This window comes from Hippichthys cyanospilos, chromosome 8 (assembly GCF_059441005.1).
Source record: "Hippichthys cyanospilos isolate Australia breed blue-spotted pipefish chromosome 8, RoL_Hcya_1.0, whole genome shotgun sequence".
NCBI lineage: Eukaryota > Metazoa > Chordata > Actinopteri > Syngnathiformes > Syngnathidae > Hippichthys > Hippichthys cyanospilos.
In genome coordinates, this window is record NC_142376.1 from 336,922 (window position 1) to 364,865 (window position 27,944).

The window sequence follows — 27,944 nt, forward strand, 5'->3', positions numbered from 1 at the left end:
GTCGGTAAGGGAAGGGGATCGGATGATACCGGGGGACAGGACGAGGGAAAACAACACGGGAACAAAGAACGGGAACCCCAAAACGGACGTGAAGAGAAACACACGAGCAAAATCCCAACAGAATGAAAAATCATGTCATAGTCTTAGAAAAAACACGCACCGTCCAATTGCCTTTCCCTCTTGGACCAGTTTGAAATCCTTCCGTTCTTACCCGGCATAGAAACGGGCAAACGTAGTTTCTTACAAAGCGCACGCGTGACAATTTTAGCAAGACGGTCGGTCCGTTTAGGTTGAGTTGTTTTCCGCCCGATATCTGGCCGCCCTTGGCCGGCGGAAATATGGAGCTAGCTGCAACTTTGGCATTTACAGAGCTTCTGCAATTTGCCTTCCTCAAAGCTGTCTTCACGCTAGTCTGTTTCTCTTTGCCAAATAGCGCGCTGTCAAATGTTTGCGTCTGGCCTCGGCTCACGATGCTTATGCTAACATACGGCGAAGGGAAATCCCCGACGCGAAGGGAAATGCTAACGAGCTGAACGCATACGAGGCGGCGCTACATAACATGCTGTGATTGGCTAGCGCGTTTCTTCCACGCGAGCAAAAGTTTGAGAACCCCCGCGGCGAGCTATTGGGCCAGTGGTGCGGAAAATGTAGTGAGCGAGTAAAAGTAAAAACGCCGCTCCCCGCCCCCGCCCCCGCCCCCGCCCCCCGCCCCCGCCCAGTAGGATTCCGAGTCCGCTGTCGTGAAGGTATGAAGGAAGCCGGACGAGGGCAGGAAACGCGGCGTGACGCCGGGCGCCGGGCCAACGCATTCTAGCCACGTCTTCCAACATCTGCTGTGGCTTTGCGCCGCTCTGGTGACCTCTCACCTCGCCGCCGGTCGGCCTCCTTCCTTCTCCCCGTCGCGGCGGAAAGGCGTCTCGTCACGCTCGTCTGTGCCTCTCGGATATATACCCTTGCGTGAAAATGCTAACGCTAGCTGCTAAGTTTTACCGCTGCAATGCGGAAATTGTAAAAAGTGCGTCACGTCTCTTAAAAACACGTCCCGGGGCGCTTGAACATGCTAATCAACTTGCAAACGCCATGTTAGCTGTGGCTAATATACCTAACGCTCTTAAATGTTAGCGACGTTAGCAAACACGCTAATAAACACGAATGCCGTCAAAGGCGCCGCCGTGTATGACGTGCTGTTGAACAGGCTAGTAAATATAACAAAATGAACCGAACAGATTAGCTTTGCTAGCATGCACGCTAGCAAACATAAGATACGCTATTCATCAAATCAAATTTGATTGGATTTTTTTTCATTTTGATATGTCATTGGAAGATAAGTAATTAAGCACACGGAAGCCAGACCGACATGCTAATTATAAAGAGCGCAGCGTTATTTACATACCGCTCGCTAATCATTTTTGGATTTTGCAAGCACGTTGACGTTTATCGCCAACATGGCACATCGAAAGGCTTTTGCGCTTGAGTCAGCTGAACTTTACCCCCGACGCGTCCGTCAATCATCAACTCGTCGCCGCTTTGTTTGGTGGCTGCGGCCGAGCGGCTTGGGCCACTTTTTTCACCGGCGGGTGCGGCATTTTATCGGCGCGCGCCTCGTCAATTAGCGTAGCCGTGTCACGGATGACCCGGGCAAAGACCCCCCCCCCCCGCAATGAGAAAAGTCCACCGTTTGCGCTCTTGCCGCTCAGGCGGGAAGAAGATGCACACCCGAGCTAGCGACGCTAATATTAGCGCTCAAACACCGTCAGGATGTTTGGATGCGGGCCGGCCGTCGGAAGGAAATGTCCCTTTCCTCTTTTGGCCGGGCCGCGGCGCGGGGGTGCTTTTCACCTTGGGCCCGCCGACGCCCGGCTTCAAAGGGCTTCTTAAGGGTTACGGTCGGTCGTTATCTCCGGCGTCGGTATCGGCAACGCTTAATCGCTTGTTTTCGTCAACGCCTCCGCGCTTCCCCCTTGGCGGAGGTCAAGGTCCTGAGGATTACCCTTCGGCAAAACTGCCTTCAAACTAGCATATAATAAGGGAAGCGTAACCGCAGATATTCTTTCAAAAGTTGCTTACCCTTAAAATGATTTTTAACGAGGAGAAAATGCATTCCATTCCAAAAAGCGGCCTTTCAAGTCCTATCCAAATGTTATTCTTTCATAAAAAAACAATATACCTTTCAATAACGCGCCAATAAAGGTTGTCATTCATATGAAGGATTTTTTGAGGCGCAGTCGCTAATCATCGTCTCGATTAGGCAGGTCTGTCTCCCTTTGGGAATTTGGATGTGCGACATCAAAGGAAAAGCTTTTTTTGGTTCCGATCTCTTTTGAAAAGGTTTATACCGCCCTCTGATTTCCAAAGGAGTTAGAAGCGCGAGAAACACAGGTCAAATCGATTGGATTTGCCGGCGGTCCGGGCCCTGCGACGGAAAGTCAAAGGACAATGCGGCCCGCCATAAAAAGGAGTTTGACCAGTGTTTACAGTTTAACAGTAAAAGGCTTGAAAAAATAGGATGAAGGAAGTGACTTTGTTTTTCCCCGGGCGCTATTGTGCGCGCGTGCGTTTGCCTCGCGCGCGCGGGCCCGCCCCCTCTGCCGACGATTGGCCGCGCGCCGGGAGCGGCCCCCTCCCCCTCCCCCCTCCCCCCGCGGGGGTCTTTCCAGTGCGCCGGCGTCTCGCTGGAGGACAAACGCGTTTCCCGGCTCGCAGGCCGCTTCCTTCCTCGTCGGCCCTCGCGTTGTCGGCCCCGCCTCCCCATCCCGCCATCCGCGGGCGACTCGGATGAAGGCCGCGCTCGTCTGGCGCTCGCATGGACGCTCCCGCGCGGACCCGGGCTCCCCGAGCGGACGGCCGGTCCCGGAAGCCGGCGGCGCGGGCGTGAAGGCGCTTTTGGCATTTTTCTTTCCGGGAGCCTGACTGGAAGCGGCCCGGAGCCCGCTTTGCCATGGAGCTCCGGAGCGGCGTGGCGGCGGACTACGCCGGCCCCCTTTCCCCTTCCTCCCCTTCGGAGCTCCCTCCCCGCGGCCGCAGCCCCGCGCGGGCGGCCGGTCCCGGGCCCGCCGGCTCGGCGGCCCAGGCGGCCTTCAACTGCAACCAGCTGGAGGGCCGCTTCAAACAGCTGCAAGGTGAGACCCTCTGCGGGCAGGGCCGGCGGGCCGGCGGGCGGGCGGGCCGGGACGCGCAACCGTTGAGCTGATAGGACGGGAAGCGCTCGGGCGGCCGCGAGACGAGCGCCCTCTCATTTTGCCAAAACGTCGCTGTCGTTCACCGGCTGCGTCCAAAGGAGGCAGAGTCGATTTCCTCTCTCCTCGAGTCGAGACAGGAATCGGCGGCGGCGGCGGACGCTCCCTCCCGCCTGGTTGGCCGGGCCCCACCCCGTCACCTTCGGTGACGCGCCGACGGTGGACGGCTCCCGGCCAGCTTTTGCTCCGTTTGCCCTTAAGCCGTCGATTGGGAAAAAGCAAACAAAGCAACAGCCCAGAAACCGCGGCCCAGGGGTCGCCTGTGGACAGCTAGGAGTGCTTGGAAAGGCGTCAAGCAGGGGGTGCCGAGGGGGACAAATCCACACGCTGCGGCGAGTTGACTTTTGAGGTCCGGGGTCCCTTTTTGGTGACAGGGAGGCCCCGAAAAGGGGAAGAATGAGGAGAAAGGGATCCGATGAATTTGCGGCGGTGTCCCGTGCAGCAGCTGCCGTCTTGCCGGGCCGCTGAATAATTCAAGGAGCGGATCGATGTCCCCCTTCCCCGACGCCACTGAGCTCGGCCGCGGCGGCGGCGCGCGCTTCTTCTTCTTCTTCCTCTTCTTCTTCTTCTTCTTCTCCTCGCCGGCTGCTCGGTCAGCGCCTGGGCGCTACCTTGAAGGGACGCTTTGTGTGCTGCGGAATGTCACATGCGCGCGCGTACACACGAGACCTTGTTCGTTGCCATCACGTTAACATTCAGGAAATTCGCAACGACTCGTACGCCAAACAAAAGAGGCTTCAGTGCAAAGCGCCGCCTCGACTTATTGGCCGCATCCTTTTTGTCCATGGGAGACAGGGTTGTTTTTTTGTTTTTTAAACACTGGTCCTTTATTTTTTTTTTTTACTATGAAAAATGGAAGCCCACCCCCCCAAAAAAAGAAAGAAAGAGGCCAAGGCAGCATGGATCGCGCCGCGGCACAAGGCGGGACCGGCGCCGACCACGTCCCGGGCCGTCACCGGCGACGACCACCAATGGCAATGGCGCGTTAACGTTTGCTTGGCCGTCGCGTATCAGCTGACCGACTTCCTTTCTATGCGATGACATCACTGCAGCGAGATCGCCTTTGGCGCGTGCGCTTCGTCCCGGAGCGGTTTCTTTCTTTTTTTTTTTTCTGGAGGAGGGTCAGTCGCCGCGGTAACGAGACGCGGGCCTCCCCCCCCCCGTCCGTTTGCCTCCCGCGGGACGCCAGGAATGTCGGAATGCCGCAAGTGAAAGCGCGTCTTTTGCCGCGGCCGCACGATGCGCGTGTTTGGATAGTGTCACGTGAGTCGAAAACATACAAGAGACACGGCGGCGCGTCTTAGTGGATCCAGATGTCGGACGGCGCTTTGCAAGCGCCGATAGAACAGTCGGCTCAAGCGCGGCCGGCTTCCTCTCCCGCTTTGTTTGTTCACGGACACGGTTTCCATCGCTCTTCTTAAATGCGAGAGAACTACGAATGGATTTGCACTCACAAAGGTCCCGCGCGCACGCTCGCCGTTGGTTGTTGGTGACCGGTGGAGAGCGGATGCGGGAGGGGCCCGATCCAGGCATTCCGAACGCCCCTCACGACGCGCCCGCCCGTGCGCGTGTGTATGAATTTTGGTGGAGCCCGCCAACTTTTAGAGCGCGCCCAGTCGAACTTGGTCGCGGGCGGGACGCTACGGCTCGGGGTCACGTAGGGCTATGAAATGCGACGTCCCCGCCGCCCGAGAAAAGGTCTGGCTTTTGCAGGGGGCCGCTTTCCGGCTTTTACCGTTCTTCGGGAGGGACCTCTTGCGCCGAGCGCTTCGGCTCGGGGACACGGGAACCCCAACGCAGGCGGCGGTCTTGCCGTGGGAGCGCGGCTTTGAATGGGCCGGAGGTTATGCTGAGTGCTTTCCCCAGCTTAGGGAGCGGGAACCGCGCGACGTCAGCCCCCGCGACGCCAGAAAAAAGCCTGGTGCGGGGGTGTCGCCGCGCTCGCCCATGTCCTATGGACGGCGAGCTTTTTGCGTCCCCGCGGAGAGGGAAGTCCACGCCCGGATCCGCTCCGTGCGTTTCCTCAGTTTAAGGTCGCATTCCGACTCGGCGCGTGCGCAAACGCAGCCCCGTAATCAATAGAGCGCCATCTCCTCTTACTGCCGCTTCCTGTGCGTTGAGCAGTCAAAAGAATTCCGAAAGGCAAACATCCCCCGTGGGATCGTTTGGCACGTAATAAGCCAACCGGCATCTTTTAAAACGATCAGCATTTCTTGAAACTAGACGGGAATGGCGTGTATGATTTTGAAGCTCCGGCTGAGATTCCTGTCCCGAGTCACACTTGGTTAAGTAGCTGCACCTCACCAATCAACTCTTGCCGCTCTGCGCTTAGAAGGGGCCGGCGCACCCACGTCCCCCACGTCCCCCACGCCCCCACGTCCGCCCGTCCCCAATCTCGTCTGGACTTGTTGTTTTCCTGCCCGACTTTGGGCCCGCCATGTTTTGTCGGACCTTCGCTCGGCCGGAAAAGCAAGACAATGCTTGCCGTGTCTCTTCACGACTTCCCGCCCGCCCGCCCGCGCGCGCGCGCGCACTCTGACAGTCGCGTGTGCGCGCGTGGAAATGTGTAGCGTCTGTGATTCGCGTAATGCTCAGTTAGGATTCTTTTGTGATTCGGATTTTTTTTTTGTGAGATCGTCCACGTCGGAATAATTGTGCATCGCTTATCCCATGTTTGGTTTTGCCACGTGTATATTTTCCGTCGGAGTTGTTTGCGAAGAACCTGCGAGGAGCCGACACATCAAGGGCAAGGGCAGAACAGCATGGCTTTGGTCTTTGTGTTCTTGGGGAAGAAGACCGCGTTATGAATTTGCACCTCCACCACCAGCAATTAATGGTTTATGTTGTTGCCATATGTCTAACCCTTAAGGGCAGCGTTGTGACTAGGGCCAACCCAAATGAATAATTGAGGAGCGGACCGGACTACAAGGAGTTTTGAGAAGGCGCAGGCCCGGCCTCCTCGCGACAAAAAGCTAGCTGTCTTCCTTCTGGTTTGTTGTTTATGAAATGTTCTTGCGTACCTGAAGCTAACAGTCCACATTTTCGAATAAATGCCACCTGGATGTGACCTGTGGGTGAAGGGCCCAAAATGAAGCGCGCTGCGACATCACTCGCAGCGGGCGTGGCTAACCGTAGTGTTTACCGAAGTACCTGGCCACGTTCAAATGGCCGTCTTACCGGAAGGACGGCGGGACAGAGCGAGAGAGAGAGAGAGAGAGAGAGAGACTTTATCTGTCGGTCGATCGCGCAGCCGTTAAAAGGTCGGCGACAGGTCGTAATGGGAAGCGCTCCGCGGAGCTAGCCCGAGGCCTCTTTTCATCGGGCAAGTTTCAGCCGGACGTGTGCCGCACGCGCGCGGCACAGGGCAAGCCCCTCCCTCACGGGAAAAACGCCTTTTGCTCACGCATCGTGAATATCGCGTCGGTGTCGTCGGCAGACGAGCGCGAGGCGGTGCAGAAGAAGACCTTCACCAAATGGGTCAACTCTCACCTCTCCCGGGTTTCCTGTCGCATCACCGACCTTTACGTGGACCTCCGCGACGGACGCATGCTCATCAAGCTGCTGGAGGTCCTCAGCGGGGAGCGGCTGGTACGTAGGCGCGCGCGGGAGCCGTCGGGAAGATCTTTGGAATGACGCGGCGCTTGCCCGCGCTCAGCCCAAGCCCACCAAAGGCCGCATGCGCATCCACTGCCTGGAGAACGTGGACAAGGCCCTGCAGTTCCTCAAGGAGCAGCGCGTCCACCTGGAGAATATGGGCTCGCACGACATCGTGGACGGCAACCACCGCCTCACGCTGGGCCTCATCTGGACCATCATCCTGCGCTTCCAGGTACGGGGACGCCGTCGGAACGGTTCTTTGAACGTTCGGGGTTGCCGACCCCCGTTGGGCCGCTCGTCGGATCCTGACGATCGTCCCCGCCGTCGGGTCGAATCCAATCGTGACCGACGGCGGGATGGTGACCGGATGAAGTCGCGTCGAGCGTTCCTTAAGCGCGTCCCCGCATCTTTCGTTTGGATTCCAGAAAAAGCCTTCGCCGTCATTTTTGCCGCGCTGGCGCGATTCATTTTGCGGCGGCGATATCGTCGTCGGGCCGCGATGTCGTCTGCCCCGTACCGTAGCAGTAGGGGCGGGAGGAGTTCATCTTTTCGCCGGAAAAAAACAAAAACAAAAAACCAAAGCTTCGGGCAGCGGAGATCCACTCGTGAAGGTGACCCGTTTGCCGTGCGCGGCAGATCCAAGACATCAGCGTGGAGACGGAGGACAACAAAGAGAAGAAGTCCGCCAAAGACGCCCTCCTGCTCTGGTGCCAGATGAAGACGGCCGGGTGAGCCCGAGTCAAGTCCCTCTCGTGTCGCGGGACGCCCGAGTCGCAGACCCGCTCGAGGGTTGACCTTGGCGTGCGCGTGCGTGTTCACGCGCAGGTATCCGAACGTCAACATCCACAACTTCTCCACCAGCTGGAGGGACGGCATGGCCTTCAACGCCATCATCCACAAACACAGGTGGGTCCCGTCCCCGCCGGGCACTCGGCAAAAAGAAGGGGGCAAAGAGTCTCGCTCGTTAACTCTTTCGGCGCCGCGGACCAGAATTCGCATCTTTTGAAACAGCGCTGAAAATAGTAGAGCACTAATAATAGGGCAAAAGAAAAGGCCAACGCCTATTTGGATTTGACTTCCCCCCTCCCCCCTTTTGGAACCTTTTCCCCACGTCAGGCCGGACCTCATCGACTTTGACAAGCTGAAGAAGTCCAACGCCCACTACAACCTGCAGAACGCCTTCAACCTGGCCGAGCAGCACCTGGGCCTCACCAAGCTGCTCGATCCGGAAGGTCGGTCGGGGGGGCGGGCACCAATTCGGGCGGCGTGATCTTCCAGCTGCTGAGATAAATGACGAGCGAAGGAATATGGGATCGCGGTCGGGGCGCGGAGGACCGAAAGTGCCAAATTTCGATCGATAAAATCATGAAAGCGGGCGTCGTCCCTTCGCCAAATGGCTCAATAAATAAGCGCTCCGTAAAACGTGTAGGTAATTGAACTGCCGCGCGGATATTTCTTTCTATCGATCCAAATTCAATGAAGTAACGAAGGTTTATTCCTTGAATTTGGGTCCCCCGCGAAAGAGCGCGTTTGCCGGTTTTGTGCCGCGGCTGACTGGCCGCTCGGGTATCCCCCCGCAGACATCAGCGTGGACCACCCCGACGAGAAGTCCATCATCACCTACGTGGTGACCTACTACCACTACTTCTCCAAGATGAAGGCCCTCAAGGTGGAGGGCAAGCGCATCGGCAAGGTCAGCGCTTTTTGCCTCCTTTTTCAATGGAATTTGGCTTCATCTCAGGCGATCCCCTCAAACGCTTGAGTTGAGTCGCTAGGAAGTCGTACCGCCGTCAGAAGGGAACGGGGTCGCGGGGCATCAATGACTCGCCGGGGGTTCCGTAGCCTGATCTTTAGCAATCGTGCCCGCGGCGGCCGCTGAGGCCCCCCTCCGGCTTTCGCGCCCAGGTTCTGGACAACGCCATCGAGACGGAGAAGATGGTGGACAAGTACGAGTGTTTGGCGTCGGATCTGCTGGAGTGGATCGAGCAGACCATCATCATCCTCAACAACAGGAAGTTTGCCAACTCCCTGGTGGGCGTCCAGCAGCAGCTGCAGGCCTTCAACACCTACAGGACGGTGGAGAAGCCCCCAAAGTGCGTACAAACAAAAACATTTCGTTTCGAAGGATATTTACTTCGCGAGGGAAACGTAAAACGTGTGACCGGCTCTTTCTAGCGCTGCAGGTTTGCACGGGCAATTTGCAGGTATAATGCTACGCGTCGCATGAAATAAAAGGCCTCCCTGCGGCAAAATAAAAGCTTTCCTGTAAGTTCTTGGATGGGACTACGAGTCCCACGACGGAACGCAAGAACTTTTGCGCTGAGCTCGACTGAGTCATCGAAAGGCTTGCGGATGCCACGTAAATGTCCGAGTCACGCGCGATAAATCATCAGGTTTTCATTTGTTCAGAATTTCCAATTTTGGCAGTAAACGAGCCCGACGTGGGCGAAATTTGACATGTGCGGGGTGTACTCCGCACCTCCTGTTTGCAAGCATTTAGAAAGGACGGCATGTGGAAAGTTGTCATGCTTTGACAACCTGCGTACAATTTTAGCCGCCTAGTGCGTTTTGTTCGGTAGGCTTTTCATATTTCCAAATTTGCAAGTCGTCGTCAACTCTGGAAAAATCCGGGGGTTCCCTTCAGAACCGTTTTTAGCGGCCCGATTTGAGTTTTGAGTTAAATGCGCGCGGATCAGACTCGGCGGTCTTGGCGGCCCTCCGACGCATGCCTTTCCACCCCCGCCGTGGATACAGGTTCAGCGATGACCGCGTTCCGCGCGCTGTAAGTCTTTTGGCGGCCTCGACGAGCGGCGAAAAAGAAAGCCAGAGGTCGTGTCTCTCATGCGCGCAGGTTCACGGAGAAGGGCAACCTGGAGGTTCTTCTCTTCACCATCCAGAGCAAAATGAGGGCCAACAACCAGAAGGTGTACACGCCTCGCGAGGGCAAACTCATCTCGGACATCAATAAGGTAGGCGCGCCCACTGTCGCCGGCGTCGCCCGCCGCGCGTTTGGTATCCTGAGCCCCTCCCCCGTCCGGGTCTTTGGAGGCGTGGGAGCGGCTGGAGAAGGCGGAGCACGAGCGCGAGCTGGCGCTGCGCACCGAGCTGATCCGCCAGGAGAAACTGGAGCAGCTGGCTCGCCGCTTCGACCGCAAGGCCGCCATGCGGGAGACGTGGCTGAGCGAGAACCAGCGGCTGGTGTCGCAGGTGAGGCCCGCCGCCGGCGCCGCCGCCCGCCGCCGCCGCCCGCCGCCGCCCGCCGCCGTGCCCAACGTGTGCCCAACGTGTGCCTGCGCCCTTTCCGCAGGACAACTTTGGCTTCGACCTGCAGGCGGTGGAGGCGGCCACCAAAAAGCACGAGGCCATCGAGACGGACATCGCCGCCTACGAGGAGCGCGTTCAGGTGCCCCAACAGCCTTTAGTTTTTTTTGTCCTCGGAACAAAGGAGCTTTGACGCTTTACGACCGACATACGTACGGTCCCGCCCGTGTCTTTTTTCAAAGCTGCCATGAAGACCGCGGTTGTCCCCTTATTCCTGCTCAAGATATACTCCATTTCCATGGGACAGGGATTTGTAACTCTACTGAGCTTGCGGCTGCACGGGGGAAATCCTATTCCCGAGCGGGCCCCACCAACAAAATCATGCTATATATTTACATAACTTTCAAACAACACGAATCCTTTTTCATACTGTCGGAAACTGTGGTACAGCATCACTATCAATCGTAAAACGTTAGCATTACTATGAATCGTCATAAGTGCGGCCCTTTGCCAGGCGGTGGTGTCGGTGGCCAAGGAGCTGGAGGCGGAGAGCTACCACGACATCAAGCGCGTGGCGGCGCGCAAGGACAACGTGATGCGGCTGTGGGAGTACCTGCTGGAGCTGCTGAAGGCGCGCAGGCTGCGGCTGGAGCAGACGCTGGGCATGCAGAGGGTCTTCCAGGAGATGCTCTACATCATGGACTGGATGGACGAGATGAAGGTGCCCCGCCCGCCCGCCCGCCCGCCCGCCCTCGCCGCCCGGCGCTCCCTCGTAAAGCATGCCAATCCCCGCTCTTTTCCAAACCTTCGTCTTCGAACTCTCCCCGTTGCCAAACGTCCGCCCGCGTTGCCGTTTCCTTGATGATACCCAAACTGAACCCGGGACCGAATGCGCGGCGGCCGCAGATGCTGCTGCTGTCCCAGGATTACGGCAAGCACCTCCTGGGCGTGGAGGACCTGCTGCAGAAGCACGCCTTGGTGGAGGCCGACATCGGCATCCAGGCCGACCGCGTCCGCAACGTCAACGCCAACGCGCAGAAGTTTGCCGGCGACTCTGACGGTGGGGGCCGCCGGAGGGGGGCGCCTTCCCCGAGCGGGCCCCGAGCGCTGACCTCTTCCTCTTCTGCTTCCCGGTCAGGCTACAAACCCTGCGACCCTCAGATCATCAGGGAACGCGTGGCCCACATGGAGTTCTGCTACCAGGAGCTGAGCCAGCTGGCGGCCGAGCGCCGGGCGCGCCTGGAAGAGTCGCGCCGCCTCTGGAAGTTCTTCTGGGAAATGGCCGAAGAGGTTTGTGGCCGCGACATCGCCCGTCGACCGCGTCGCGCGACTCCTCGACCGGACGCGCGCCGAGCGGCGGAAGCTCGCTCGCGAGTCGGGCCGGGCCGGCCCGAGAGCAGACTCGGGCCCGCTCGCCCTCGGCGGGAACACCGTAAGATGTTTGGAACGTTCGGGTTCACCCGCCGTGGTCGATGTGCCCGTTGGGCCCATCGGGATCGCGATTCGTAACGGCGGTTTGCGCGCGCCTCGCAGGAGGGCTGGATCCGCGAGAAGGAGCAGATCCTCTCCTCGGAGGATTGCGGCAAGGACCTGACGGGCGCCGTGCGGCTACTGAGCCAGCACAAGGCCTTGGAGGACGAGATGAGCGGGCGCGCCGCCCACCTGCAGCAGACCATCAAGCAGGGCGAGCGGCTGGTGGCCGACGAGCACTTTGGGGCCGACAAGATCCGGGAACGCATCCGCGACATCCAGGTAGCGGAAAGCCACGGCCCCGCCCGCGAAGGCGGAGATGTGAGCCCGTTGTTTTGCGCGGCAGGACCAGTGGGCGGCGCTGGAGCGGCTGGCGGCCGTCCGCAAGTCCCGCCTGCAAGAGGCGTGCAACCAGCACCAGTTCCAGGTACCGTGGCCTTCTTGCGCTTGAGGTCGGGGTCGCCCGTGTCCGCTCCTAGCGGTGGACTCGCCGTTCGCGTGGCCCGCTACGCTCTTTCCAAAAGGGATTCCTTCATTTGCCATGTCCTCGCACGACCGTTGCTTTTTGCAGGCTGACGCGGACGACATGGACACGTGGATGCTGGACGCGCTGCGCATCGTGTCCAGCGTGGACGTGGGCCACGACGAGTTCTCCACCCAGGCCCTGGTCAAGAAACACAAGGACGTGGCCGAGGAGATCGCCAGCTACCGGCCCGTCATCGACGCCCTGCACGAGCAGTCGCGCACGCTGCCGCCCCGCAAGGCCGACTCGCAGGAGGTGAGCTGGCGCGCCGGGGGAGGGGGTCCGCCCGCTCCCGTTTCCATCGCCGCCGCCTCCGGCCGGCCGGCGCGAGTTTGATTGGAGCGGCTCCTCCGCGGGGCCGGCTAGGTCTACCGACGTTTTCAGATGCGAATGTTTCGGCGAGAACCGAGGCGCCGGTCCCGGTCCAGCTCCCCTCTATAAACGATCAGAAAACAAGTTGGGACACATAAATCCCGCCACATAAACCCCGGCTGAAATCCCAAAATCCGGGCACATGTGCCCCTTTCGCGTATAGCCAACGTCGTTCCTAGAGCGAAGCGGGTTCACCCCTAAACCCTAACCCTAACCGGCAGGTGCAGAGCCGCCTGGCCGGCATCGAGGAGCGCTACAAGGAGGTGGCGGAGCTGGCGCGCCTTCGCAAGCAGGCGCTGCAGGACGCGCTGGCCCTCTACAAGATGCTGAGCGAGGCCGACGCCTGCCAGCTGTGGATCGACGAGAAGGAGCAGTGGCTCAACGGCACCCGCATCCCCGACAAGCTGGAGGACCTGGAGGTGGTCCAGCACCGGTAAGGCGCTTTCCCCGGCCAAGACGACCCGGGCTCTCGTCTTCGGCAAAACTCCTTCGGCCCTTTTTTTTTGGCGGACGGAAAGATCTGTCCGTCTGTCCGCCCGTCTGTCGGTCTACTGCTGTAGATAGACAGCGGTCGACGAAAGAGAAAGAAAGTCAAGTTTGTTTGCGCAGCTTCGAAAGTTTGGAGCCCGAGATGAACAGCCAGGCCTCGCGGGTCGCCGTCGTCAACCAGGTTGCCAGGCAACTGATCCACAGCGGCCATCCCGGCGAGAAGGAAATCAAGTCCCAGCAGGACAAGCTCAACACCAGGTAACGCGGCCGCCCGACGCGGGCGCGGCCTCCCGAGCGGGGATTCCCGAGCCGCCCGCCTCCCCCAGGTGGAGTCAGTTCCGAGACCTGGTGGACCGGAAGAAGGAGAGCCTGAGCTCGGCCCTGGGGGTGCAGAACTACCACCTGGAGTGCAACGAGACCAAGTCCTGGATCAAGGAGAAGACCAAGGTAAGCGCCGGCGTACCTGGCCCCGGGGACGGCAGGATGCTAAGCGGCCCGCCGCCTCCCCCGAGGTCATCGAGTCCACCCAGGAGCTGGGCAACGACCTGGCGGGCGTGATGGCGCTGCAGAGGAAGCTGACGGGCATGGAGCGGGACCTGGCCGCCATCGAGGACAAGCTGGCCGACCTGGGCAAGGAGGCCGAGCGCTTGTCCTCGGAGCACCCCGAGCAGTCCCGGGCCATCAAGGGACGCCTGGACGAGATCACCGGCGTGTGGGAGGAGATGAAGGTGCCCCCCTGACCCCGCCCCCTCTAAATATTCGTCATATACGTGTCGGCTTTGAGTTCTGGCTTTGAGAGCCTTCTGGCGAGATCCGAAACGGCCACGCCAAGAGTCGTAACTCTGATGGCTCAAACTTCCACGCCCGACGAGCGGGCGGCCCGCCTAAATGTGGACCGGTATCCCTGTCTTCAGGGCACCATGAAGAAGCGCGAGGAGTCGCTGGGCGAGGCCAGCAAGCTGCAGCAGTTCCTGCGGGAGCTGGACGACTTCCAGTCGTGGCTGTCGCGCACGCAGACGGCCATCGCGTCGGAGGACATGCCCAACACGCTGGCCGAGGCCGAGAAGCTGCTGGGCCAGCACGAGGCCATCAAGAACGAGATCCGCAACTACGAGGAGGACTACCAGAAGATGCGCGACATGGGCGAGATGGTGACGCGGGGCCAGACGGACGCCCAGTACATGTTCCTGCGCCAGCGGCTGCAGGCGCTGGACACGGGCTGGAACGAGCTGCACAAGATGTGGGAGAACCGCCGCAACCTCCTGTCCCAGTCCCACTCCTACCAGCTCTTCCTCAGGGACACCAAGCAGGCCGAGGCCTTCCTCAACAACCAGGTCGGCCGGCCGCCGCGGCGACAGTCGCGATCGCCGGGTTCGCCGCCGCGCCTGCCGGCTTCAAAATGGATTGTGCGCAACGCTGCGCTTTAGAAAAGGCGCATAGAAAAGGAATTAGGCTGTGTTTTTCAACAGTTTGATCGCGTTGGCTTCCTCCAGCAGACTAACGGGCAACACGATGGAGCAAAAAGGAAAGTAGACAATAGTCGGCAGTAAAAACTATCATAAGACGAGAAGGGCACTGATAATCAGCGCTGTTCTGAGAATACATTCTCAACATATTATGGAGTAGATACATATATATATCTACTTATGAGGACGAGCGTGCAAAATATGACGTAGTTAGCAGCAGTTCTGCAATGCGCACGAGTTGAAAGGCGCATGCGGTGGAATGACTGCTATATAAATAGAATCGATCCCAAAAAGAAGGGCAATTTGCTCACTAGAGTCAAGCGGCAAACTCTCGCACGTGTCCGCCACGTCTGACGGAGCTGAAAATCGGGCCGGGCTTCTTTCGTTTTGACGCCGATTGGTCGAATCCGAAGCGGTTCGCTCGTAGGCGCGCGCCGCTAGCGATTTATTTGTACTGTCCCCCGACGAGCAAAAGGAAGAAAGAAGTTTGTCGCTATCCCGTTTCGGTCTTCCGTATTCGGCGGCAGAACGCTCGCCCGTTTCTGACCCGAAAGCGGAGAAAAGGAGCCTCTTGCGAAAACGCAACCGATGAGGTGCAGCAATCGAAGCGGGCGACTTCGCGGGCAACTGTTTTCAACGGCTCGGGGCTTTGGCAGGAGTACGTTCTGGCCCACACGGAGATGCCCAGCACGCTGGAGGGCGCCGAGGCGGCCATCAAGAAGCAGGAGGACTTCATGACCACCATGGACGCCAACGAGGAGAAGATCGGCGGCGTGGTGGACGCGGGGCGCCGGCTGGTCGCCGATGGCAACATCAACACCGAGCGCATCCAGGACAAGGTGGACTCCATACACCAAAGGTTTGCCCCGCCTCCCGGCTTCGGTCCCGATTCGCAAATAGAAGCCCGGTCCGAAAGGCCAGAAACGAGCGGCGGCTTTTTCCCCGCAGGCACAAGAAGAACCGAGCGGCGGCCAGCGAGCTTCTCATGAGGCTGAAGGACAACCGAGACCTGCAGAAGTTCCTGCAGGACTGCCAGGAGGTGAGCGGGGTCACGCGCGCGCGCGCACGCTTTTGCTTCTTTTCTGGCTGACGCGGGTGGCCCTGCGCCCAGCTGACCCTGTGGATCAACGAGAAGATGCTGACGGCTCAGGACATGACGTACGACGAGGCGCGCAACCTGCACAGCAAGTGGCTCAAGCACCAGGCCTTCATGGCCGAGCTGCAGTCCAACAAGGAATGGCTGGACAAGATCCAGAAGGTGGGCGCGCCCCGTTCCCTGAAAAATGGAGGTTTTCAATGGTCTTCCCCAAGCAGGCACAATTGACTTCATAATAAAGTCGACAATAGCGAAAAGTAAATACTAAAGTAGGCAATCAACAGTAGTGGCAATATGAGGGTCATTCCCCAAGCAGGCACAATTGACTTCATAATAAAGTAGACAATAGTGGGCAATCAACACAGTAGTAGCAACATAAGGGTCATGATAATGAAGCACTCATAAAGGAATAGACTCACTGAGTCAACACACGGAGTAGATGTAGGTGATAGGTGCGGCACTCCAGTCCTGGAGGCCATGTTTTCTCTCCTTCAAATGACTAGCTCCTTTGAAGGGGCTTGAAAAAGATCTTTGAATCGGGCGCGTTTGCGAGAGAAGGCTTGTAAAACGTTGGCGAGGGGCGTACGGTCACCTGACGGCGCGCCGGCAGGACGGCGAGGCGCTGATGGCGGAGAAGCCCGAGACGGAGGCCATGGTGCGCGAGAAGCTGTCGTCGCTGAAGGAGATGTGGGCCGAGCTGGAGTCCAGCACGCAGACCAAAGCCAAGTGCCTGTTCGACGCCAACAAGGCCGAGCTCTTCACGCAGAGCTGCGCCGACCTGGACAAGTGGCTGGCCGGCCTGGACGCCCAGCTGCAGTCCGACGACTACGGCAAAGACCTCACCTCCGTCAACATCCTGCTCAAGAAGCAGCAGGTGGGCCTAACCGCCAGAAGCGGGCCGAGAAGTTAAGTTTATTCGTTCGCGTGAAAAGGGACGGGGGGGGGGGGGGGTCGAAAACGGGGCCGAAACGCCCAGGTTCATCGGGTTCATCCTTTGACGGCGGCAGATGCTGGAGAGCCAGGTGGAGGTGCGGCAGAAGGAGGTGGACGAGCTGCAGAGTCAGTCGGCGGCGCTGAGCCGGGAGGGCAAAGGCTCCGAGGAGGTGGACGGCCAGCGCCGCGGCGTGGAGAGCAAGTTCGGGGCTCTGCGGGCGCCGCTCCAGAGCCGGCGCGACAACCTGATGGCCTCCCGCGAGATCCACCAGTTCAACCGGGACGTGGAGGACGAGATCGTACGCCTTCTTTTTTTTCGTTTTGCCCGCCGCTCCTTCCTTCTCGGCCTCCTTCGTGCCCGTTCCTTTTTCTTCCGCTTTTTCCTCCCGCTCACGTGGCTCTCTCCCGCCCCCGTCCCGACGCTTCTCTTCCCGTTCCCCCCTTCTCGTCTCGCAGCTGTGGGTGGAGGAGAGGATGCCCCTGGCCGCGTCCACGGACCACGGCCACAACCTGCAAACGGTGCAGCTGCTGATCAAGAAGAACCAGGTAAGGCCCTCGCCCGGGCCGGCCTCACCCGCGAGAACCTGAGCGCGCCCCTCCCCTCCCCTCCCCTCCCCTCCCCTCCCCGCGCAGACCCTGCAGAAGGAGATCCAGGGCCACCAGCCGCGCTACGACGACATCTTCGAGCGCAGCCGGCACGTCCTGCGGGAGGAGCGTCCCACGGGCCCGCTGATCCGCCAGCGGCTGGACCAGCTGCGTTCGCTGTGGGAGCGGATCGGCCGGGAGACGGAGAAGCGGCACGCCCGCCTGGGCGAGGCCCGCGAGGCGCAGCAGTACTACTTTGACGCGGCCGAGGCCGAGGCCTGGATGAGCGAGCAGGAGCTCTACATGATGTCCGAGGAGAAGGCCAAGGTAGCGTCCCGGCGGGGGCCGTCCCGGCGGGGGCCGTGCCGGCGGGGGGCGTCCCGGCGCGTCCTCTGACCCCGGCCGCTCCCGCAGGACGAGCAGAGCGCGGTGGCCATGCTGAAGAAGCACCAGATCCTGGAGCAGGCGGTGGAGGATTACGCCGACGCCGTCCACCAGCTGTCGGCCACCAGCCGGGGCCTGGTGGCCGCCGAGCACCCCGACAGGTGGGGCCGACGGAGGGGCGGCCGAGGGAGGGGCGGCCGAGGGACGGGCGGCCGTCTGACGGAGGGGGCGGCCGTGCGCCGGCAGCGAGCGCATCGGCATGCGTCAGTCGCAGGTGGACAAGCTGTACGCCGGGCTGAAGGATCTGGCGGAGGAGCGGCGCGGCAAGCTGGACGAGCGCTTCCGCCTCTTCCAGCTCAACCGGGAGGTGGACGACCTGGAGCAGTGGATAGCCGAGAGGGAGGTGGTGGCCGGCTCGCACGAGCTGGGCCAGGACTACGAGCACGTGACGGTGAGGGCGGGCGGGCGGGCTCGGGCCGGCGGCGGCGGCGGCGGGCGCTTCCACTCTGCCCCCTCCCTCCCCAGATGCTGCAGGAGCGCTTCCGGGAGTTCGCCCGCGACACGGGCAACATCGGGCAGGAGCGCGTGGACGGCGTCAACCGGCTGGCGGACGAGCTGATCAACGCGGGCCACGGCGACGCCGCCACGGTGGCCGAGTGGAAGGACGGCCTGAACGAGGCCTGGGCCGACCTGCTGGAGCTCATCGACACGCGCACGCAGATCCTGGCCGCCTCCTTCGAGCTGCACAAGTTCTACCACGACGCCAAGGAGATCCTGGCCCGCGTCCTGGACAAGCACAAGAAGCTGCCCGAGGAGCTGGGCCGCGACCAGAACACGGTGGAGACGCTGCAGCGCATGCACACCGCCTTCGAGCACGACATCCAGGCGCTCGGCACGCAGGTGCTCCCTCCGCCCTTCCCTCCGTCCGTCCTTTTCTTCTTTCCTTCCGCCCTTCCTGTCCGCCTTCCGTCTCTCCTTCCTTCCCTCCCGCCTTCCTTTCCTCCGTCCGTCCCTTTCTTCTTTCCTTCCGTCCTTCCTGTCTGCCTTCCGTCTCTCCTTCCTGTCTGCCTTTCCTCTGTCCTTCCTGTCCACCTTTCATCTCCGCTTCCCTCTGTCCGTCCTTCGCCCTCCCTCCTGTCGTTCATTTTTGCTTCCCTCCGTTCTTCCTTCCGTCCTTTCGTCTTTCCTGTTTTCCGTTAGCCCGCCCTTGCGCCGTCCTTCCTGTTTGCCTTCCTGCCTTTTCATCTTTCCGTCCTTCCTTTGTCTTTTTAAGCCCCGGTTAAACGTTGGGCAATGTTGACACTCTGGGACTTGTTTTTGCCCTTTCAGGTGCGTCAGCTTCAAGAGGACGCTGTCCGTCTGCAGTCGGCGTACGCGGGAGATAAAGCGGACGACATCCAGAAGAGAGAAGGAGAGGTCAGCAAAAGCAAAGGCCGCGCACGTACACATCGACGCTCGCTCGCTCGCTCGCTCGCACGCACGCGGACGACATTGACTAGGTGTAGTGTTCCGTTTTGTCTTGTCGCCCTTCCTTTCCTTCCCGCGGCCGCAGAAGCGAAAGGAAGAGGTGAGACTCGTTGGCTGCGCTTCCGTGCCGCCGCGCCGTCGTCCTCCGCATAAATAGCGAGCGCTCGTCTTTACGCTTGCGCTAAAATGAGCCATTTTAGTGCGCTAGTTGCGCTTGGTCATGCCGCTCCATGTCTTTTTTTTTTGTTTTTGGGACGGCCTTGTTATTTTGTAGCCCGCGACTTCTGCCTTACGGCCACGCGTCCGGTCCCCGCAAGAGGTAAAGGCGCAAACGCGTGCGTTTTTGCTAATAGTGCTAATGTACGAGAGTGTATTGCCGCCGCTACAGGAAACAAAGCAAAGAAAGCAAGTTCGGTCCAGGTAGTGTTGATGGAGCGCATGACATCACACTACACCAAACGTTCTTTGGTTTAGCCGCCACCCTGGGAAAGCCCCCGTTCGGAAAGCCGAGCGGGGTCGGGCCTAGTTAGTAAGCTTGGAGACGGGGGCCGCCTCGGGTCCGAGCGGGGGCCCGGCCTCCGGCAACCGTCTCGCCCCCGAGGGGAATTTCAAGATAAAAGCATACCGAGGCCGTCGGTCTGGCGTTTTCTCTGGGAGGGACGATCGGCGTTTTCTCTCTCCGCCGCGACGGCGTCCACTTGTGGACGCGACGCGACCTCGGCGCCAAGCTGAAGCCTTTGCCGCCCGCGCCGTCCTTGTGCGCCGCAGGTCCTGGAGGCGTGGAAGAACCTCCTGGAGGCGGCCGAGGGCCGGCGGGGCAAGCTGGCCGACACGGGGGACAAGTTCCGCTTCTTCAGCCTGGTGCGAGACCTCATGCTGTGGATGGACGACGTCATCCGCCTCATCGAGGCGCAGGAGAAGCCGCGGTACGGCCGGCCGAATGACGCCCGCTCCGCCCTTTGCATCTGATATTTTGCGTGGCGATATGCGTTGGCGGCGAGCGGCGTCTCAAAGCGTCCCTGTTGCGGCGCAGCGACGTGTCGTCGGTGGAGCTGCTGATGAACAACCACCAGGGCATCAAGGCCGAAATCGACGCCCGCAACGACAGCTTCACCGCCTGCATCGAGCTGGGGAAGGCGCTCCTGGCCAGGAAGCACTACGCTTCGGACGAGGTCAAAGCAACGAAAACGCCGACGGCTTCATGTCGTAGCTCGCAAAACAATCTGCATGTGGGGACATTTACCGAGGTTCTCTTGTTTTATTTCATAATAATTCAGATTTTATTATTAACATTCTTTTCAATTCATTGGATTATTTCATTATATATTTATTGTATAGTTAAATATAGTTTATCGATTAATATATTTCACTATTGTCTATGAGTTATTTTTTATAACTCTTCTGTTCCTTTTTGTAGTCAAATGATTTGTACTAAAATGTAATATCGACAGCGGCCAGAAGCGGCGCTAAAAAACAGCCAACCGAAACACAAATGAAAGAAATGTTGAAGGATCCGCTCCAAAACGTGCTCATTTGGGGGCCTCGGCTTTTGTGCGCCGCGTAGCTCTTCGGGCTAGCCAGTGTGAACCCCTGTGGCGAGAAAAGAATCCGCGGCCGCGCGTCTGAGCCGGATGTTTTGTTTTCGTCTTCTCCCGTCTTCTCCCATCAGCTTTTTATCCTGCGCTGACGCGATCCCACCAGAAACCCTGATAATAATATCTGCGTGTGTGTTCAGATCAAAGAAAAGTTGCTGCAGTTGACGGACAAGCGAAAGGAGATGATTGACAAGTGGGAGGACCGGTGGGAGTGGCTGCGACTGGGTGAGGCCCGCGGGCGGGCGGCCCCGGCGCGCACGGCGAGCGAGGCGCGCTGACGGCGGCGTGCGCGGCAGTGCTGGAGGTGCACCAGTTCTCGCGGGACGCGGGCGTGGCCGAGGCCTGGCTGCTGGGCCAGGAGTCGTACCTGTCCGGCCGCGAGATGGGCCAGAGCGTGGACGACGTGGAGAAGCTCATCAAGAGGCACGAGGCCTTCGAGAAGTCGGCCGCCACCTGGGAGGAGCGCTTCGCCGCCCTGGAGAGGTTGACCACGGTGAGACGCCCGCAAAATCTTCCGCCCGACGGAGGGGCCGCTAGCATAGGCCCGACGCGGCGTCCGAAAGGGGGATCGGGCGGCGCGACCTTCCCGGACGAACGCTCGCTTCTCCTTGCGGCTCCCGTCACGGGTTGCGGCCGCGCCCGCTCCTCGGCGTGAACGTGGCCGTCGTGGAGTCGGGGACCTTGTCCGCCCGGTCCTCCTTTTCCTTGGGTCGCCTGCCTCCCGGCTGGGCTCGGTGCCTAAGGGCGCCTTGTACTCGGTAAGACGCGTGCGTGCGTGCGTGCGTGTCCTCAGATGGAACTGCTGGAAGTGAGAAGAAGGCAAGAGGAGGAAGAACGCAAGAAGCAGCCGGCCGCCGGCGAGCCCGCGCCCGCCGCGCAAGACGGGTGAGCTCCTTGGCCCCGATTTCTCGGGCCGGCGCCGTCCGTTTGAAAGTGGGCCCGGTCCGAGCGCCCGGTTGTCTCTGTGTGTCCAGGGAGGGCGGCGCGCCCAGCCGCGACGGGCCGAGCGGCCGGCCGGACTCCGCCAGGGTTAGTTACCGCTCGCCCGCCTACCGGCAGTACTACGACACCCGCAACCTGCGCGCGCGCGGACAAGCGCCGCAGTAGTAGACGCGCGCGGCCACGCACACATTCCCGCACTGGCAAATTCCCGAATGGCGTGATAAGTAGGAAGAAGAGTTTGGTCCGAGTAGGCTTTTTGCGGACACTGGAAGGCGCTTGACCCGGCCGTCGCGCTCTCACGCTCGTACGTGAAAAGGGGGCGTGTCGCCGAGCGGCAGGGCTCCGCCCGCCCCGCTTTGACGAGCGCCGATTTGCGGGCTCCCGCCGCGCCCCTCGTCGCGTGGCCCCTCCGGAACGTTTTCCTCCTCCGAATGGCTTTCTTTTCCCGTGCCGCCCGAAGGCTTCCTCCTTTCTATGGAAAGGAAATAACAGCCAACGGAACCGTTGGATTCGATCAGATTGGCTCGACGACAACTAAACCGCGCCTCGCGCATATCTTCTTGTTTTGTTTTGTCCTTGTTCCCCGCCCCCTCATTTGCGATGCCTTTTCTTTTTCCTTCCTTCTTTTTTGCCCCCAGCCCGACCCCCCCGTCCTCCTGTCCACTCAGCTCCTCATGTCCTTTCTCCTTCTTTACGTCATCCTCTACAAACTCATCAACACCACGTGACAAATTTCCAATTTCGCCCGGCGCCGTCTAGGCTTAGCGACGCGCGCGTCAGTCGAGCGTCTGTAAAAGTTCAAAGGAAGGACCTCGACTTTGACGAATGCTCATCTTCGCCCCGTTTGTGTGCATTTTTTGTCGTCCTCATCAATCGTTTGCAGCCTTTTGTTGTGTAATTGTCTCCATTTGTTTTTCCCCTGTTGCATGTTGACTCCTCCCCTCCACTAACAAGCGCAATAAAACGTGTCACGGGCCAAACGTCACCGTCCGCTTGATGTTTGTCCGCGCGCGCGCGCGCGCACTCAGCTCACCACTTTACTCATTTATTGACTTTTATCGGTGGCCGCAAAGGAGTTTACTTATTCGCCGGCAGCCCAGTAGTAAGGGATCTTTGACGTCTGTAGCCGTCAATGGCAGTGAATGGGTTAATTTAAAAAAAAAAAATGAGAGCATGGGAGTCCAGGCTAAGCCAGTCAATAAATTCATTGTGAAAGGTGTGCAAATGTCATAAGTTGGCCGCTAGCTCCACCCGGTGCTTTTGGGGTGTCGGCACAAAAATTGTTTGCGCAGGCGAAGCTTCTGTGACAGCCGGCGGCCTCCGCCGGCAGAAACAGGCACTGCAGTCCATGCGGAAAAAGCCTTTCCTTCGAATCGCGCGCGGCAACGCTGAATCCTATTATTTATTTGCGTATTTAAGACAAATCCAAAGTATGAGGAGAGACCGCGGCAAAGACGCCAAGCGGCGTCTCGCGCGGTCGCGGTCGCGCAAAGCCCACTTGTATTGAAAGCGGCTTGCAAAGGGCTTCCGATTTCCAATTTAGTCGCACTCATTCAAAAACAATTGAAACCCCGCACCATTTCCAGCGGCCCCCCTCCGAATCGTTCAACACGCGTACGTCTTTTGGACAGCCGTCTTACTCCGTGCCCCGCCACTCTTCCTGTTTGAAACGCCAGCCGTTTGTGGGCGCGTCCCGTAACTTTGGGAGACGTTTGATAGGACGGAGAGATTTGCCGGTGGTTTGCAGAGTGAAATTTGACGTTGCCCTCGCTTGATTTGGGGCCAGAAAGAGGAAGTTTGCCTTAAACGGCCAAAAAGCCCGCTTTAGGTGTGCTGCGCGCCCGTGATAGGAATTGTCCAAAAGAGGGTTCGCGGCCCCCTTGGTCTCCTGGCCCAAAATTGAGATTCATCCCATTTTTCCGTGTCAGCTTTCCAACACGTTCACGCTTTTGTGTCCATGCCATCGTCATCGCTTCTTCACTGACTAAGAAAAGACCTCGAAAGAACATTGTACCGTGAAAAAGGTTGGAGTAGATGAGCGACGGCGGCAAAGAGAATCCAATGCTTTTATTTTCATTGCGCGGCAGGTAAACGACAACGTGGCTCCCGCGCATACTCAACAAATGGCGTAATTCCCCAAATAGAAGATGCGCATTTGTTTTCCCCAAAAACCAAGGCCAAAAGTCCCGTAAACCGGAGGTCCTCGACCGCCGTCGTGCGACCCCGTACCGAGTACCGGGCCGCGTGGGCCGCACCCCAAATAGTGATGTTTCGGAACTGATTCTGTTCATCCTTTAAGAGTTCATTCATTTTTTGGCGCCGCCCCTGGTCGCCGTCGCTATTACATTTTGTAGCGAGGAAGGACGGCGCGGCTTCACACGAGAGCGGTTAGCCAAGCCTAACCCCAGGCTTGGAAAACGGCGTCCCGGTCGGGCGTCGCTAAGAGTTCGAAACCAAACGCTCTTACGACGAGTTCGCAGTGAGCCAACGTTTGCTCGCGGCGACTTAGTTAGCGATCGATACGAGCCGGGCTCGAGCAAACCTTCTCGTTCCGCCGAAAACGGTCGGCGGTCAACCCCAGGGCGCAAACGGAGACGGGCGGGCCGAGCGTGGGCGCGGCCCGCCGGGCTCGCGGCTGGCGATGGCCCCCAGCCAGCTCCGGACGGGACCGGTCTCCTCCCCTTGGCCCGGCCCAGCGAGGAGCCCGAGCGCTTGTGGTGGTAACCCGCCAACCGACGAGTGGATTGGCATCGGCTTGGCGTGGGCCTGCCTGGTGTGAATTGCGCTTGAGTGGGATTTGATTGGTTGCCCTGGTTTTGCGCCGCCTTGCATGACGTGACCGCATGAGCTCCTCTTCCTCTTTCGCACCTGCGACCCTGCGCTGGGCTTGCGCCCTTTCGCGCCCCAAATGTGGCTGGACTGGGATCAAACAAAACTGGGACCGGGCCAGGAATGAAGTCCGGCTAGCCAAATACGGAGTAAACCTCGTCAAAATGACCGCTGATCCAGCGCGGTGGTGCCTCTACTCACGAACGCCCCGTTACGAAAAATCCGGCTTACCAAAAATGTCGTCTCTAGTAACCAGAGAACATTTAAGAATACCAAAGGCCTCGTCGCTGGCGTATAACGTGAGCAACCGGCGCGAGGGCCTACGTGACCGGAATGTAAATACGTCATCGCGAGCCGTATTTGTTGGTTTGTCATGCATTTGCGGCGTTCGTGCATACGCCGGCTTGCAGCTTGAATCCTTTCATCCACACTTCCCACCAACATTTTACATCGTGCAACAAACGTAAAATTGACATCCATCAGCTATGGCTGACATATTCCCATCAAAATGTAACATTCGTCTTTGGGCTGTCGCGTCTTAGCACGCCATTAGCACAGTAGCAGTGGCATCGCACGGGAAGCGATTTTGCATGACCCCAAACTAAACTTAAACCATCCCCCCAAAACTATTAGTGCTCCTGTGGACTAAATGATCCAGGATCAGTGGAAATGACAACTAAAAAGGTACAAATGAAACGTCCTAAAAAGGTGCCAGTCTCTGCACTCATCGCCAACATACCAGCACCATCTCAAGGCAAGCGAGTGAACTGAATTCATATTCTCAACTGCTACAATTGATATGACACATTTAAAGGCTAAACTCGGCTTAAACGTGAACCAAAGCGGACTAAGGCGGGCCTGGAATCCTTCCGGGCTTGAATTACTCCGGCAATAAAGCGGAACTTGGCTAGGATCAAACAAGGACTGAATCCAAAGTAAACTTGGACTGGACCTGGACCCGATCAGGACCGAACTAACCTTTGACCCAAGCGATCTTGCCCCGGTAACACCAATAACCAAGCCTGAATCGGCACACGCTTGAATCTGGATTCACTCCGTAATCGGTCGCGGTCGGACCTGGACTAAAAGCGGGTTCGACGAGCGCTGAAGCCGGATGAATCCGCCGTTCGAGCGGGAAGGGTCCGGGACCGGACGTCGCTTTGCGGAGGCCCGCCCGCCCGCCCCGCCGCCGCCTTTACGCCGCTCGTAGATCTTTGGCGTCCGAGCGAGGCGCGCCGCCGCGCCAACGCTCGACGCCGCCGCGCCAACGCTCGACGCCGCCGCGCTCTGCATGCCGTCGCCGCCGATCTCGCAACGCGCCCGTCGGCGTAAGCCGCGCCTCCCCGCCAGGGGCCTGACGCCGCGCCGTGCTTGCAGGAGGACGGCGGCGACGAGGCGGCGAACGGCGCGTCGGAGCCCGGCCCCGCCGGGTCCCCCGGGGGCGCTCGTAAAACCAAAGCCGGCCAGCAGGCGGCCACGCTGCCCGTCGAGAGCCAGCAGGAGGCGCCCTCGGCCGCCTCGCAGACGGAGGGCTTCCTGTACCGCAAGCACGAGTGGGAGGGTCACAACAAGAAGGCGTCCAGCAGGTACGCGCCGCCATCGCACCCGATTCAAATCGTTCGGATTCTTTCCGAGCTTCTGCGCTGATAAGCTCCCCCTTTTGTATCGGGTGCAAATTATTCAATTCCCGTAATTCCCCAAACATAAGCCGCACTTTTTCCCCCATAAATGAAGGCCGAAAGTATGGGTCCGGCCTATAAGCGGTAACTTCCAATGATTGGGGGTTTTTTTTGAGGACGAGCGATCCGTCAGCCACGTGCGGCGAGTTTCGACGGACAGATGTGCGTATCGGCCGTATGCTCACTTACCGGACGTCAGTTGGCCGTTAGCACGAGCGCCCGTCGCGGCCGACGGCGTTAGCATTATTTTCTAGAGAAGGAGGGAGCAAACTGAAGCAACGCGGGAATATTACTCAAACCGAGAAGAAAAAGTCGCGCCGTCTTGAAGCCGACACGGAAAGCTCTTCCAATTGACGGCGCTCTTTTGCCGTATGGACGCGACGATAAAGCCCGACGCCACTTACGGTCAAACCAACTCAAACGGCGGCGCCGAGGACAATGCGGGAAGGCGCTTAACTTGACAAAAGATCCGGTTTCGCGTCGTCGCCAACGCGCCGGCGGAAATCCCAGGCCAAAACGATGGGCGTGCGCGGGTGCGTCCCATACTTGGGGTGGCGGCGCAGGAAAAGACCGAGCTGACTGCGACGCGGGCGGGCGCGCAGGTCGTGGCACCACGTCTTGTGCGTGCTGAACCATCGGGAGCTGGGCTTCTACAAGGACCCCAAGAGCGCCGCGCAGGGCATCCCCTACCACGGCGAGATCCCCGTGGCGCTCCAGGACGCCGCCTGCGAGGTGGCGCTGGGCTACAAGAAGAAGAAGCACGTCTTCAAGCTCAGGTCAGTCCGCTTCCCGTCCTCGCCGGGGTCTCGCGTCCGAGGGAGGCGGGCGGGCGGGCGGGCGCCTTTCCGGCTGGCCGCCTTTCCGGCTGGGCGCCTTTCCGGCTGGGCGCTTTCCGTAGGGGGAGCCTCGGAAAGCTTTTTCCCAAAAATGGCCAGCCGTCGGGGCCTCCTCCTTTCTCCTTTTGCCGTTGTCCAAGTCTGCCTTTTCGGCCGAGGTTTTTTGACCTTCCTTTGGATTTTCGGAAACGGGACGTGCGGCCGGCGGTCGGCGTGCCCGCCTCGCGCTTCGCCGCCAGATCTTAAGGAAACCGGCTTTATTTGATCCCTACCCGTCGGAACGACCGCGTCGTTAATGTGGGCTACCGAATAAGGGGAAAAAAAAAAGGCGACGCCGTGACTTTCCCTTAGAGCTGCAAAAGCGATGGGGGCAAACGGCCCCCGGGCCACCCCCGCTCGAATCCAGCGGCCGTTTGATTGAAAGCCCGCCGGCTCGGACGCGAGACCCGCTTCCTTCCGTCGGGGGGTCGGGGCCGCGCTTTGCTTTTGGCCAAACGCGTCTTTGATTGCCTGTTTGTGATCGCCGCAGAGTCACCGACGGCAACGAGTATCTCTTCCAAGCCAAAGACGACGTAAGTGGCGACTCCCCGCTTCCTCGCCGGCATCGCTTCGGAGTTTGTGTTTTTTAAGGGGCCGGTCCGGCGCGAACCCCGATTCGATGCAGTTTTAGTCGCGCCAAAGCGAGCGTGTGACGTTTGGTCGCCGCAGGAGGAGATGAACTCGTGGATCTCCGGCATCTCGGCGGCCATTTTGGGCGAGAGGGGCGAGGTGACGCCCAGCGACCACAGCACGCCGGCCGCCCCCGCCGCCCGCGCCCACACCATGCCGGCGTCGGCTTCGGCCGAGGCGGCCGGCGCCGAGTCCAGCCCGGGCAAGCGCGACAAAGACAAAGAGAAGCGCTTCAGTCTCTTCAGCAAGAAGAAATAAAGGAGCGACTCCTCTTTTCTGTCCCCCTTTCTTCCCCCCCCCTCCCCGCCCGTCCGCGCCAGGGGGGCCGATCCCCGGTCGCTCCACCCCACCCTCTCGACTTTACGCCGCCCCCGGCCGTAAAACGCCTGCGATGAAGAAGAAAGCGTAACGATAAGCGCGTCAGTCCGGTGTAACTTTTCCACTATCAGACGCCCCGACCCCCTCGCCCCTCCCCCTTCTCCGATGCGAGCCGCTCCAGAGCGTTGCTCGGCGCC

At 59.6% G+C, this 27,944-nt stretch overlaps 1 protein-coding gene across 2 annotated transcripts in view; it reads left to right on the top strand.

Annotated features, from left to right (window-relative positions):
• The window catches only part of LOC148419716 (spectrin beta chain, non-erythrocytic 1-like), a 36,314-nt gene extending 8,613 nt beyond the window's left edge, over positions 1-27,701 (top strand). The window contains exons 1-43 of one of the 2 annotated variants that reach the window (XM_088421104.1): positions 2,672-3,119; positions 6,673-6,824; positions 6,892-7,065; positions 7,470-7,561; positions 7,659-7,739; positions 7,950-8,065; positions 8,414-8,526; positions 8,739-8,926; positions 9,685-9,802; positions 9,882-10,040; positions 10,141-10,236; positions 10,609-10,815; positions 11,001-11,154; positions 11,233-11,384; positions 11,628-11,846; positions 11,911-11,991; positions 12,136-12,342; positions 12,681-12,892; positions 13,069-13,206; positions 13,275-13,395; positions 13,461-13,676; positions 13,863-14,282; positions 15,071-15,273; positions 15,363-15,453; positions 15,526-15,672; positions 16,121-16,384; positions 16,518-16,742; positions 16,900-16,989; positions 17,077-17,355; positions 17,443-17,573; positions 17,659-17,863; positions 17,938-18,312; positions 18,742-18,828; positions 19,648-19,805; positions 19,913-20,051; positions 20,615-20,699; positions 20,771-20,967; positions 21,268-21,359; positions 21,449-21,503; positions 25,623-25,831; positions 26,527-26,700; positions 27,290-27,332; positions 27,469-27,701. In XM_088421104.1, coding sequence (XP_088277230.1) covers positions 2,939-3,119; positions 6,673-6,824; positions 6,892-7,065; positions 7,470-7,561; positions 7,659-7,739; positions 7,950-8,065; positions 8,414-8,526; positions 8,739-8,926; positions 9,685-9,802; positions 9,882-10,040; positions 10,141-10,236; positions 10,609-10,815; positions 11,001-11,154; positions 11,233-11,384; positions 11,628-11,846; positions 11,911-11,991; positions 12,136-12,342; positions 12,681-12,892; positions 13,069-13,206; positions 13,275-13,395; positions 13,461-13,676; positions 13,863-14,282; positions 15,071-15,273; positions 15,363-15,453; positions 15,526-15,672; positions 16,121-16,384; positions 16,518-16,742; positions 16,900-16,989; positions 17,077-17,355; positions 17,443-17,573; positions 17,659-17,863; positions 17,938-18,312; positions 18,742-18,828; positions 19,648-19,805; positions 19,913-20,051; positions 20,615-20,699; positions 20,771-20,967; positions 21,268-21,359; positions 21,449-21,503; positions 25,623-25,831; positions 26,527-26,700; positions 27,290-27,332; positions 27,469-27,687 — 7,065 coding nt within the window. In that variant the 5' untranslated portion in view covers positions 2,672-2,938 and the 3' untranslated portion in view covers positions 27,688-27,701. Of the gene's footprint in view, positions 1-2,671; positions 3,120-6,672; positions 6,825-6,891; positions 7,066-7,469; positions 7,562-7,658; positions 7,740-7,949; positions 8,066-8,413; positions 8,527-8,738; positions 8,927-9,684; positions 9,803-9,881; positions 10,041-10,140; positions 10,237-10,608; positions 10,816-11,000; positions 11,155-11,232; positions 11,385-11,627; positions 11,847-11,910; positions 11,992-12,135; positions 12,343-12,680; positions 12,893-13,068; positions 13,207-13,274; positions 13,396-13,460; positions 13,677-13,862; positions 14,283-15,070; positions 15,274-15,362; positions 15,454-15,525; positions 15,673-16,120; positions 16,385-16,517; positions 16,743-16,899; positions 16,990-17,076; positions 17,356-17,442; positions 17,574-17,658; positions 17,864-17,937; positions 18,313-18,741; positions 18,829-19,647; positions 19,806-19,912; positions 20,052-20,614; positions 20,700-20,770; positions 20,968-21,267; positions 21,360-21,448; positions 21,504-25,622; positions 25,832-26,526; positions 26,701-27,289; positions 27,333-27,468 lie in introns of those variants that run through there. The other variant, XM_088421105.1, reaches the window with a different exon arrangement.
• Positions 27,702-27,944: the final 243 nt, after the last annotated feature.